Genomic DNA, 13,922 nt, shown 5'->3' with positions numbered 1-13,922 from the left:
AGAAGGGATTGTGGCATGGCCAGCTCCCCAGGGGGTTCTTTCTCACTTTCCCTCTCCCTGTCTCTATGCAGCAACCACACATGCTTTATAGCAAATAAAAAATAAATAAATAAATAAAAATAAATTAAGGGGCTACCGTCAAGTCGAATTATTTTAAAAAGCTGGATCCCACATGGTTATCTGCAGTTCAAATCCTAGCCTTGGCTGCTTGAGAAGCACAGTGGGTGCTCATGCATGCATGTCCCAAGTTCCTACAGGATTGAGAAGTGGAGGAGAAGGAATTGTGGTGTGTGCACACCCCCTGGGTGGGGTGCTTTCTTCCCTCCTTCTCTCTCTCTCTCTCTGTCTCTCTGGTACATACATACACTCTCTGGCAGCTTGGAAGAAAAAAGATACATCGTGTTCTTAGAAATATGTGACTGAATAATAAAAATCTTCATCGCTCTCACTTGTAACATTGAGGTTATTATCTCCCAACATTGTTGTTCTGAAGAGGTTTTACTCTAATTTCTTGAACGTTGAGCACTATTAAAGTAGTGTGACTAATAATCATTTATCCTTGTTTTTAGGTAGTTGGGCAGGTTGTCTTTCAGATCCCAAGTCTAGGTTTTATTAAGTGCTTCTTGTGTGACTTAACATCATGACTGGTAGTTTTCTTATTGGCATTTTAAAAAGCACTTTCATTCAGAGTTAAAGTTTTAACATCAGAAGTTTTTATCCAAAATAATAGTCTGTTGTTTGTATCATGTTTTATTAAATCAGAATTTGGTGATCCTTTTTATTTTTTAATAAGAAAATGGGATTCTGAAAATGTCAAATGCAAAATCTGAAGTTAAACTGTAAATAATAAAGGATGATGGGTCATATAACGTCTCAGTGATATTTGATTCTAGGAAAGACCTACAATTTCTGACATGTTCCGAGGAAATGTTTTCTAATGCATATCCTGGTAAAATTTGTCAGGGAACAACTTTTTAATGTACATACTTTGAATGCAGAACTAGTGCAGCTTTATGGCTTTCAATGGGAGGCAGTTTTGCCCCCTCACAGGATGTGGCAATAGCTAAAGACATTTTTGGAGGTCACAGCTGGGGGTGTGGGAGTGCTACTAGCATCTGTGGACACTGCTGCACACCCCGTAATGAACAGAACAGTGCCGATCACAAAGCACTAAGTACCCCGAGATGTCAGTGGTACCACTGTTTAGAAACCCTGGCTTAACTCAAGAGGGGCCGAGAGGCCTCCTCCTGCAAATAATGCCATCAGAGAAAGAGTGCTTTGTCCTACCTTTTGGAAGACAATATATAGAAATTTTCAATTTAGAGATTCAGATGGGTATATTGGCACATTGGATACACTGATTTTAGATCTTTATTTTTAATCAAATGCAAAATATAAATCTAATGACTGGCTTCCTTCCTTGAGGTAAATCACTCTTTCAACACAGGACGTTTAAAAAATTTGGCAACTTAGTTAATTTTAGAATTGGATAGCATTTTCTATTTTACGTTTTAAAAAATCCCTAGGGAAACTCAAATATAGGGTTACTGGTTTTCCTTATTTTACAGATGGGGTCGAGGATTTGGTCTTTTGGGTTCCATTTTTGGAAAGGATGGTGTATTAAACCAGCCAAACAGTGTCTTTGGACTTATATTTTATATACTACAGTTATTACTTGGTAAGTATATAGCAATACAAAAATAAGTTTGTTGTATTTCATTTAGTACTTTGTCTTTCTCCGAAGTGTGTCTTTATATTAAAGCATATAAACATATGTTAATGATAGAAGCACTAGCTTGTAGGACCTTTTTTTGTGTTGTAAAACAATTCACTATGATTTATATTATGCTAATGTTGAACTTAGCTGTCAGTTGGTATTTAACCATGGATAGTAGCATCTCACAAATGGCCCAGAAAAACCAGTCTCATTCAAGAAAATTGCTATTCCAAACAGTCTTCCCTGTATAAACTTTTCCTTTTACACTCTAGCTATTTAAAAATATTAGGAATTGAGAAAATACTAACAGTAAGCTACGTTCATACTTCTGTCACCTCTGTTTGCTATTTCCATCATCTTATGCTTTTGAAATAATTTCACATCAACTCTTATGTTTCTGGATAGTGTGGTCCTGTTTTGTTATTGTAGACATCTAGGCTTCACCTTTTTTATTCCTCCCACCCTGGTTTCCCATTTTTTAAAATGTTCTAAATAATATCCAGTGATCAGCTTTGTTTAAAGTCCCTCATCTTCCCTCTTTGAATTATTTCCACAAAATAAATTTTCAGGCTGGGGTTGAGTGAAATAGCATAGAGATTGTTTCTGTATTTTTTATATATATATATATGTGTGTGTGTGTGTGTGTGTGTGTGTGTGTGTGTATGTATATGTATATATATATATGTGTGTGTGTGTACACATACATATATATTTTTTCTTTTGCTGTAGAGTGTGTGCAATTGCTGAAGAGAGACAGAGATAGAGGGAAAGTGAGAAATGATCCTCTAGGGAGGAATAGCTATCCTACAGTCCTTTTTCCTCCATTCTCCTCTCAGGACTCTGGGCACACATGTACATACACCCAGTGTGATTTTTCAAGCCACCAGGTCTGGGACTCAAACCATGGTTAACCATGTGGGAGTCCAGCGGCTTAAGTACCACACCACCTGCTGGCCTCTTTTTGTTTATTTTAATATAACCAAATTGCTTTTTCCCAGTTGTCTGGTTTCCCTGGAGTTTTATTGATCTTTATTTTTTTAAAAAAAGAGTTTTTCTAGAGAATTATTTAAGTTTATTTATTATTATTTTTAATTTTTACCAGAGAGACAGAGGCAGAGAGAGAAAGTGAGAAAGTAAGCTGCCAGGTCTGGGACTTGAAGCAAAATCAGCCATGTGTGAGTTCAGCACCGTTAACCACCATGCTACCTGCCAGTCCCTTGGTCTTTATTATTTAATTTTATTTTTTGATCTGTCATTTGGCTTTTAATGATCTTAAGTCTTATAATGGCATAGTTTACAAATCTATGCTGATGGTGTATCTCCTGTACTCTAATCCTTCTAATAAATTGGTAAAAGCACCATTACCAATCACACATGTATAGTTCTTCAGTTTCTATGTGGTTTTGAACAGTTGTCTCAAAATCCTGAGATATAATTTAGTCTGATTTAGATAATAGACTTCAAAGATGAAATTTAACTTGTCATTAAATCTTGTCACATCGACTTGCAGAAGTATTTGACCTTGTAAACCATTTATAAAATTGATAGTATACACAAACCACACCAAAATGTCTTTCAGGAAGTAAAAGGCAGTGTTTTGGATTCAGGGAATTCTAACTGGATTGGCATAATAATGACGAAATATATAAAGTAGACATCACTACCTTATCTTTAATGGGTTAATGAACACAGATTAAAACACAGGCAATTCTGCTTGGTTTTGAGAAGTGAAGGGATTTCTCCAGCATTTATATATTCATATAACCAGTTATATATAAGCCTAAATATAAAAAAAGAACAATCTCTAGTAGGTTTTGAGATGGTTCACCATCTTTGTAGAAAGATGAGCGTCACTAGTGAATTACCAATTATATTTTTAGAAAGGGCAAATAGTGATAGCACTTACTGAACTGAAATTATATCAAAATTTTAAAAACCCAACAATATTAATCTAACTACAAGCCAGTATTACTTAAATCAGGACTGTCCAATTTAACCTGTCAGCCATTTATGATCTGAGTTCTGATGTAGGAGATCAATTAAAATATGGTACATTCAGCTGGTGTGGTGGTTAAAGGTGCTGGATTTTCACATGGCCAACCATGATTCACGTCCTGGACCTGGAGGCTTGCTCTCTCCCTTTCCCTTTCTCTCTCTCTGGTCAAATAAAAAAAACAATAATAACAAATGGAATTAAATAAATCAATAATTCTTTTTAAAAATATGATATATGTAAAAAAGGTGAAACATTTCTGTTCTGTCATGAATAAGGCAGTGACCACCTATTACTCATTAGTAGCTTTTTTGAGGTAAGCTATCAACTCTGCTCTTTCAGACTTCTTTTTAATGCCAGCAAAGATCTTTTGTCCCAGGGATGTACTTCCTGGGATTCTCCAAGTCCTCCCTCAGTGTATCCTCTCCCCAGGTGATGCCTTTGTTTCTGTTGGCATCCGTGGAAGAGAATCCAGGGGCCTGACCTGTCTTCCGCCCAAATAGACCATGGATTTGGGCCAGTCTGTGCTTACCTCCCTTTTCCACGGTGTGGCACAGGGTACGCTTCTGAACAAAAGTCTTCTTGCCTTTTTTAACATCACCCATTTTTAATTCTTCTTTTGCTGCTTGGGATACTAGGGTTCCACTCAGAAGCTAGATGTCCTGCTCCCTGTTTTTTTTTTTTTTTTAAAGAATGTATTTTTTGTTAGGAATTGTTGCTATATGGTGCATACAGATAGAGAGAGGCAGAAAATGAGAAGCCACCTCCCTCCCTGGGGGGATGACCACACCACAGTCCCTTCTCTTCCATTTTCCTCTCAGGATTTTGGGCATGCACACACATGCACCCAGCGTGAGTTTCAAGCTGCTGGGTCCGGGATTCATATTGCTGTTGGCCATGTGGGAGTGTTAGCAATGTAACCATTATGCCGTCCGCTGGTCCCTAATTAACTTTTTTTTTTTTTTAGATTTTTGCTATGGGGTGCATGTGCTTGCTTGCCAGAGACACACAGAGAGAGAAAATAGAAATCATTCCCTGGGGGGGATGGCCATGCCACAATCCCTTCTTCTCTGTTCTCCTCTTGGGATTTTGGGCATACACACACATACCTAGCATGAGTTTCAAGCTGCTTGATCCAGGACTCAAATCGCGATAAGCCAAGTGAGAGTCCAGCACCTTAACCATTATGCCACCTGCTGGCCCCAAAACATCTTTTCTGTAAAATTTCAAGTTTCATATTAGTAGCCATTATTTTTACTTTACTGTATTTTTAAAAATAATTAATTTTAACTTTATTTTATTTATTTACTTATTTTTATTTAACCAGAGAGGGACAGAGTGAGAGAGAGGAAAAATGAGAAAGCAAGCTGCCAAGTACTGGATGTTGAACTGCAGTCAGTCATGTGGGAATCCAGCACCACACTACCTGCTGGCCTCGATTTTACTGTATTTTAATTTCCTTTTATTGCCCATTTAGTTATAACATCCTGGTAATAGTCCATTGCTATATTTATTTAGGAACTTTTTTCTACTTATCATTTTTTCATTAATTTTTGTGAATTTTTATTGTAAAGGTTTTTATATTTTTCTTCAAGTTAAACTCATCAGTTTTTGCATTTGCATTTCACTTGTTAACTTTTTTAAAAAGAATTATTCATTTAATTAATTTATTTATTTTTAATTTTCTGCAGGGCACATGCACTCACTCAGAAAAAGATAGAGAGAGAGAGAGAGAAAGTGAGAACAAACCGCCAGGTCTGGGACTCAAACCACAGTTGGCTTTGTGGGAGTCCAGCACCTACACCACACCACCTGCCAGCCCCACTTGTTAAGATTTTTTATTTTTTAAGGTTTTTGACATAGGGTATGTTTGTTAGAGAGAGAGAAAGAGACAGCTAAAGATAATGTGAAATCACCCCCTGGGGGAATGGCCACGGTGCAATCCCTTCTCCTCCATTCTCCTGGGATTTGGGACACACATACATGCGGGTGTACCCGGCATGAGTTTCAAGCCACCAGGTCTGGGACTCAACTGCAGTCAGCCATGTGGAAATGGGGGAGTTCAGCACCTAAACTGCCACACCACCTGCTGATCCCACTTGTTAACATTTCATTCTGTTATCTGCCCGCTCTTCTGTGTTTTGACTCATTAAAAATATATTTAATTCTGGGGGCCAGCGGATGGCGTGGTGGTTAAGGTGCTGGATACTCCCACATGGCTGACCACAGTTCAAGTCCCGGACCTGTTGGCTTGCTTTCTTACTTTCCCTCTCTTTCTGTGTCTCTCTCTGGTCAGATTAAAATAAATTAATGAATGAATAAAAATTAAAGAAATAATTTTTAAAAATATATTTAACTTTTCTATTTGAGGTTGATTTGCTATGAAACAAATTGTGAATGTAAATTTTTCTCGGTATTCCTATTCAGTTTTCCTAGTTCCATATCTACATATTTATCCTAAAGAATTATAAAAGTATATGTACAAGGATATTTATAGCAGTACAATTTAAAATTGTAGGGACCAGCAGTTAGCTAATGGCTATGTCGCTGGACTCCCATGTAGTCGACCGCAGTTCAAGTCCTAGACCTGGTGGCTTAAACTAACTCCAGGAGCTTGTGTGTGTGTGCTCAAGAACCCAAGAGGAGAATGGAGAAGGAATTGCGACATGGCCGTAATCACCCTGGGGAGTGATTTCTCACTTTCTGTCTCTCTCTCTCTGTCTTTCTGGCGAGTGCACACGCAGCTATAGCAAAAAAAAAAAAATCTCAAAAAAAATTGTAAAAAATTGGAAGTAGCTAAGCAATAGGTAATAGCTGAATAAATACATCCATACTTGTAAATATTTTGTAGCCATCAAAGGGAAAAGTAGCTCTATATAATATCCTGGAAAGATCAATATGTTCTTCTTGATCTTGTGGTATAATTGGTACAGGATAAATATGTTTGTATATGTGCATGTAAATAATAGGAAAGGGACTGGAGGTAGGGGTGGGAGGAAGAAATTTCACTTTAGTTAATATATTTCTGTTTTGTTGGATTTCTAGAGAAGAATATAAAGTATAAGACCAGATGCAAGGCAGTAATTTTCCTTTGACTATATTAATTTTGGGGGATAGAGGTAAAACAGATTTCTACTTTTATTATTAACTTGTTAATTTTCTGATATATATGCATTTTAAATCATATGCATCGCATGCATTGTTTCCATTCACATTGTATGATTTCTTTTTAGATTTTTTACTTGCATTTGTGATGTCAGTGTCTTTATCACTGGAGTCACCTTTGAACTCATCTAACACAGCATTACGCTGTTTAAGACAGCATTTTGGGGCTGGCAGGTGGCGTGGTGGTTGGGGATGCCGGACTCCCACATGGCCGACCGTGGTTCGAGTTCCAGACCTGGAGGCTTTCTTTGTCTCTCTCTCTCTCGTCAAATTAAAATACATAAAGTTAGATGAAAAATAATTATTTTATTTTAAAAAAAAGACACAGCATTTTAAATTCTCATTGGTAATGTATTCACATGGTTCAGAAGTTTAGAAAATATATAAAACACTGTACAGCACACAGTCTGTCCACTCCTGTCTGTCCCCTTTGCCCAGATTCCAGTGCCCCTCAGCCCTGACTTGTTCAAGTGATTTTTTTAAATGCATATACAAGAAAATACAACTGTATCATCTTGATTTTCCTCCTTTTTAAAATAGAAAAGACGGAAGTTGTATGCAGTGTTCTATAGCATGCTTGCCTTTATCTTACTCATTTTGCTTAGCCGGTCTATCTTGGTGATTGTCGCATGTCAGTACATTAAGTGTCTTCTTTCTTTTTCACAGCTGCAGAATATTCCATTGCATGATTATACCATCATTTATTTAGTTACAGGGACACTTTTAATTCCTTTAGGGATTATATCCTAAGTTACATGATGATACTCTTTCATTAATAGCCAGTATTTCTAAAGCGTTCTTGGTGCTTTGTATTAGCTCACTTGGCAGTCGTAGGAGATTCAGTTGATTACTTCAGTTTTATAGTTGAAGAAAGAAAGACTTAGAGAAAATAACTTACCCATGTTGTTTTGAAACTCAGAGAAAGTTAAGATGACAGCATTCATTTTTTTAAAGTTAAGATGTGTAGGTGAAGTCAGCAAACTTTTTCAGTAAAGGGTCAGACAGAAGATAGTTTTGGCTCTGCTGGCTGCTGCAACTGCTCAGCTCTGCCTTTTTATTGCGAAAACAGCCACAGACCTTACATAAATAAGCAAGTGTGGCTGGGTTCCAGTAAAATTTATTTACGAAAACAGGTGACTTGCTAGACTTGCTGGTTCCTGGAAGAAATAACTCAGCAGCATCTTAGTCTTGAACAGCTTAATTAAAACACTGTTTGGTTCTGACTAGTCCCGGGGCCAGTGTGGTCCCTGCGGCTGTGCTGTGCCCATAAGCATCTTCCCATTGCCTTTTTTGCCAACAGGCATAGAATTTCAGTCTCCTAAAAAGTTTCCACCTTTCTTTAAACTTGCCACCATCTATTTGTAGTTTTTCCTGTTTCTTATCCATTAGCTGTTGGGTAGGAGAGTAGTTTAATATGCTCTGCTTTTCTTGTCTTTGAAAACAAATGTACCTGTTCTCCACACTGTTGATAATAGGGAGTTCGAAACAGCACATGTGAAAATAAAGTCAAGAATTGAGACACATTTTTGTCTTGAGAAGCCTGGCTCTCACACAAGTAACTGGTTTTTGTTTTGGCTTTTTATTTACTTGCTCAGGTTTGACGCACATGTGGCTGCTGGCAAAATGTGGTTTTCCTTGTCTGTCAGAGTGAGCTCTTTCTGAAATGTTTATTAAAATTTCTTTTTCCTTCTTCAGCAGCATGCTGGTATAGTCATCTCCCATTATGATTTTTTTAAAAGAATTATTTATTAATTTATTTATTTAAAGATAAATTTGACCAGAGAGGGACAAAGCAAGAGTGAGAGATTGAGAGAAAGTGAGAAAGCAAGCTACCAGGTCCAGGACTCAAACCACGGTCGGCCACGTGGGAGTCCAGTGCCTTTTAACCACCATGCCACCTGCTGGCCCCCCATTATGGATTTTTGATCAATTTGATCTAAACGTAGAACACCAAATTTCCAGAAATGGGGAAGCTGCAGTGAAAAGCCAGAGGGAGGGTCTCATCAAAGTGTACAGCTTGGAAGAAAAGGTGGTGGTGCTCATGTTCCTTTATTCATGAGGAGAGCCGGTGCTCAGTTTTACAGAGCAGCTTCACTGCATAATGTGGCTGAGAGACTGTATTTTCTTTGTGTTGTATGTATCCTCGGGGCTGGTTTATGAAACAAGCAATATTTATGAAATTCTGAGAAATCAAAAACACAGCTGTAAAACTGGTAACCAACCTATGTCATCCTAACAAAACAGACTAGTAGTTTGTATTCTGAAATTTCACCGCTTTGCAGTAAGATCAAGTGTAGCCAGCCACAAAATGTTCCCCTGAACTTCGACGCTTTCTTTCCAATGCCGAGGCCTGATCGAGCCCACTGTCTTTTTTCTCTTGCAGGCATGACAGCAAGTGCAGTTGCAGCTTTAATCCTCATGACGTCCTCCATCGTCTCTGTGGTAGGGTCTTTGTACCTGGCCTACATTCTGTACTTTGTGCTGAAGGAGTTTTGCATCATCTGTGTTGTCACATATGTGCTGAACTTCATTCTTCTCATCATCAACTACAAACGACTAGTTTACTTGAACGAGGCCTGGAAACGGCATCTGCAGCCCAAGCAAGACTGACAACAGGGCGAACTCTTAACTGACAGTCTCCAGTCTCTTTTTCCATTAAGTTTATTTTGCAGCTTTTTTTTTTTTTTTTTTTTTTTTGGTTATTCTTCACAATAGTCACTTTCCCTAAGAATCTTAAACTGATTTTTTAAAAATCCTGTAAATTAGAAGGGGCCCTAGCTATTTACTGTGTCAATCTTCATTATAAATATGGATAAAAAAAAAGGATACGCCGAGCCAATCAAAGACAAGCTTTAACTTTACTTTGAAGATGTTTCTGAAATAACAAAATGTAGCCCGAGCCCCCTTCCCTCAATCGTAAAGTGAGCAACCATTGCTAGTAATTCTTTAATGTGTATAAATTCAACTTTCAGGTATAACAAATGTGATCATGACATGAAAATATTTTAGAATAGATACTGTATTAAATATTGCCATGTTTACAATATGTAATATGTTTTTAGCTGATGGATTTAAACATGTAGATTCAACTAGAATCCATTTATGTGATATTTGTAAATAAAGGTAGAAATATTGGATCCATCCCTGCAGAATTTACTGTACAGTTTAGTAGAAGTATAGCAATGAAGAATTGTCAGCTCAACGTTGACCAATGAAATAGAGAAAATAGTAAGCCCACACAAGAGCATCTTGTGAGAAGTGCTGACAGTCATGGGTGCAGCATTGACAGCAAAAATTGTGGAGTGGTTGGTTTCCTTTTCTCTCTCTCCTCTGAAAGGAAGACTAAATTTGAATGTGCAAGTCAAGTTTGTGTCTAGTCATAAAACTGGATCAACGCTAACCCTACAGAACCTTCAAAGTCCAAGCCCCTCAGGATGCTGATGATGGGAAAATTGGTATATTTCTTTGGAGAAAAGCTGGAAATATTATTATGGCATTTTTAGGTAAGATCTCTTAAAAGAAACAGTTGAATTTTCAGATATGTTTCTGTAACATCAGTGCCAGTCATCCAAACAGTATTACAACTTTGAAATAACCAGTATAAGCCTCGCCACTCCAGGGTAGGATTGCTCTTTGGTAGCTCCTTAGTGTTTCCCCAGTTGTTTCTTTCTGCGCTAATTGGATGTCACTAATTGTTTTAGAGTCAGATACTGGATTGGTAAACTTTGGAGCTGACACATTGCTCAGTTTGCTGAAGGTAGAAACAGCTGAAGGTAAAGCAGTAATGAAGTCACTGAGCTTTCTAATAACTACACAAATGCAGTGGGGAGTTTTTACAAGTGATTTGAATTAACCCAAATGGAATTGTGACAGTATGTTTCTATGGTTAACATCTTATATCAGAAAGTTAAAAGTGCCTTCTGTCTTAAATCTCAAACCAAATACTTTGCGTGTTGAACTTGGGCAGAAGTGTCCTTCCTTCCTTTCTTACCAGGAAGTAGAAAACTTGCATGCTACAGAAAGGTTCTCTATGATCATTTTATTCCTTAGCTTGAGAAGTAGAAGCAGTGTTTTTACTTCCAATCTGATTAATCATTATGTTCAAAATAGTTAGACTGGTCATTTTTGATTGCTTTATTTGCCCTCTTTTTGAAGGGGGGACAGGCTCTGCTCTGTAAACTAAAATGTATAGTCAGCAACTGTGTCATTTCCAACTCACTCTCATATTTGATGCAGTGTAGGTCTCCTGACTCAAGGCAGGTATAAAATTTGAATTATAATCAACTTTTAACCAGTTTAACAAGTTTCATAAAAGATAGCTTGATTCAGATTTCATCAGGGCGTATGTTTTCCCATGAATGTGAATATTTCCATGCCTATTACGTATGTATTTTTCTTGTATTCTTCAATAGTTAAAGAACTCTAGAAAAGCATTGGTTGGATGTCTGGTGTTTATGGAAAAATAAGTCCTCCTGTGTGAGAACTGTATGGTGAGGTCAACCCGTAGTGGTGCATCCGCTTACCAGAGTGGTTTACTGATTCTCTTTCCTAAGCTTCAGTGGAAGTGGTTAAGACTTCTGTGGTATAAACAATGCTGGTTGTGCTAAACAAATTCCTTGTGTCCCAATTTAAAATAGTTTTCATCATATTTTGTACCAATCAGCAGAGTATGGTTAAAGCTTGTCTTGATGTTGCCTTCTTGCAAATGTCTTCAGCTCTTCCATGAGAAAACATATAAAAATGTTCAGCCAGACCCTTTGAGTTTTTCCTTTGCTTTCCTATGCCTTGGGGAAAACCACTGTTTTAAGTTGTATAAAAAGTTTTGCCACATTCCTACGACCCGGTAGAATACCCCTTTCTCACAGAGATGAACACGTGCTGCCTGGAAGAACAGTATTGTACCGCCAGTATCTCAGCAAACAATCCTGGTGGGTGCTGTTAGTATTTTTTGCCCTGGAAGAAGTTAGGCTCTCCTCTATAATTTCTCTTCTACCCAGAAAAGGGGAAAATACCATGTTACAAATTTTGAAGATCGTTATGACAATTTTAACGTGAATATTTAAACACTACAGCATTACTAGCCACTAATGTCAAAGGTCAGATTAGGAAAAAAAATTTTTTTAACAATAATTCCATGCTTCATGTTTTTGAAATGGTTTGTAACAAATGAAGACTCTCATTCTGTAGTCCTAAATATCACTTGAAGAAATAAAAGAATTTGCGTTAGATGATGAACTCCAGGGAATCCTGAGTGGTTTGGAGAATTTCATTTGGTTTTTCAACTCCAGGTAGTTGTTGTCATTGAGGGTAGACTTCTGGTGAAATAATGCAGGTTTAACCAGCTGTCTGCCAGGAATTACTTTTATTTGATATATGTAGGCTCTCCTTAAATTCGTTACTTTTAAAGAAAGTTGAAAGCGTTGATTATTTTCATACAAAGAAACAAAGACTTGTTATTCGGTATAGGGATCTCTGGACCTATTAGGTATGATACAGGACTAAGACTACAATGAAATTAATACTGTTTGTTGGCTTTTGTTTAAATTGTTTTTCTTTTAAAAGACTCTTCAGCAATTACGTAGTAACTCAGGTCAGTACCACGGCTTGAAGCCAGTGAACACTGGCAGCAGATCTTGTCTTTAAAATCAGTATTAGACACATGCCAATGAAGAAACCCCACTGTCATTTCTGGTAACCTGCTTGGGGAGATGTTGCTAAAAATGCAACTTTTGCCCTCATGTATTCTCCCAACACACACGCCTTGGTGGAACTTTTCTATTCAGATATTTTAGGCAGCACTTATGATTCCTAACTTGTGAGAACTACCCTTCAGTAACACAAAAGGGGTTGGGGTGGGAGTCCAGGCTACACTTGGCTAAACTTTTTTTTTTTTTTTTCAAAAACTAGCCCAGTAAAGGTGAAATGTTTTGTTCTAAAACTGTATTAAGCATGGCCTAAGTATGAGGTGTATGATCTGTATAGTATGTTCCATCAAAAATATTTATTACTCGTGCTTGAAGCTCCAGAGTAAACACTGATTTCAAATGGAGTTCACTGGGCAGAATTCCCCTTTAATAGAGATAGAAATATTCTTTATCAGAGATATAGGACACCGTTTTGCTAACTGGTAAATAAAAACAAATGTAAATATGTAAGAATGTTTATTTGTTGCACATAACTTTTTTGGTATAAAATAAATGTAGACGTTACCTGTGGAAATTGTGATGCCATCATTCTTACTACTTTCCAGAAAAGAAGCGGAACTCTTTAGACCTAGTAAGTGCTTTATATTCTTGAAGTTGACACTAACCTCTTTTCTATAGGTGTTCTGAGTTGGCTGTTTTTTCTTGAATTATATGTAACGTATAGAAGATACAGAGTTCCTAGATGTTCCAGTTCTTAGAATTCTTTTTTTTTGGGGGGGGAGAGGTTTTTGCTATAGGGTGCGTCGCCAGACAGACAGAGACAGAGAGATAGAAAGCGAGAAATCATCCCCCAGAGGGGATGGCCATGCCGCAATCCCTTCTCCTCCATTCTCCTCTTGGGATCTTGGGCACGCACACGCGCCCGGTGTGAGTTTAAGCCACCGGGTCTGGGATGCGAACCGCGGTCGACTACATGGGAGTCCAGCGACATAGCCATTGTGCTAATTGCTGGTCCCTTAGAATTCTTATGGGTATGAGTGTGCGTAAGGACTAAGGATGAAAGGTGTTGTTTACAGTCCTATAAACATAGTATTAATCAGCTGTACTCCCCTAACTTTATTTTACCTTGACTACTCCATTCTTTGTGTATTTGGGTATGTGGGGGTTTTGTGGTGATTTTTTTTTTTAATAAGCATTACAGTATTTTTTTTTAAGAATTATTTATTTATTTATTTTTAATCTAATCAGAGAGAGACACAGTGAGAGTATATGTGTGTGTGTGTGTGTGAGAGAGAGAGAGAGAGAGAGAAGGTGAGAAAGCAAGCCACCAGGTCTGGGACTTGAACCTTGGTCAGCCATGTGGGAGTCCAGTGCCCTTAACCACCACGCCACCTGCTGGTCC

The 13,922-nt window shown here is 37.7% G+C and overlaps 1 protein-coding gene across 1 annotated transcript; it reads left to right on the top strand.

The window, feature by feature from the left end:
* The first annotated feature begins 1,184 nt into the window (after positions 1-1,184).
* VKORC1L1 (vitamin K epoxide reductase complex subunit 1L1) lies at positions 1,185-13,286 on the top strand. Its single transcript, XM_027771671.1, has 3 exons — positions 1,185-1,193; positions 1,543-1,678; positions 9,259-13,286. Exons 1-3 carry the CDS (start codon positions 1,185-1,187, stop codon positions 9,483-9,485), a joined length of 372 nt encoding a protein of 123 aa, XP_027627472.1. The 3' UTR covers positions 9,486-13,286.
* Positions 13,287-13,922: the final 636 nt, after the last annotated feature.

This window comes from Tupaia chinensis, unplaced genomic scaffold, assembly GCF_000334495.1.
Source record: "Tupaia chinensis unplaced genomic scaffold, TupChi_1.0 Scaffold000231_1, whole genome shotgun sequence".
NCBI classification, from domain to species: Eukaryota; Metazoa; Chordata; class Mammalia; order Scandentia; family Tupaiidae; genus Tupaia; species Tupaia belangeri.
This window is presented reverse-complemented; position numbering and strand designations above follow the sequence as displayed.

Bases quoted from the DNA above. Each gene is read 5' to 3' on its own strand.
- VKORC1L1 (XM_027771671.1), top strand. The intron at 1,679-9,258 runs GTAAGTATATAG...TTTCTCTTGCAG, and splicing joins TATACTACAGTTATTACTTG to GCATGACAGCAAGTGCAGTT.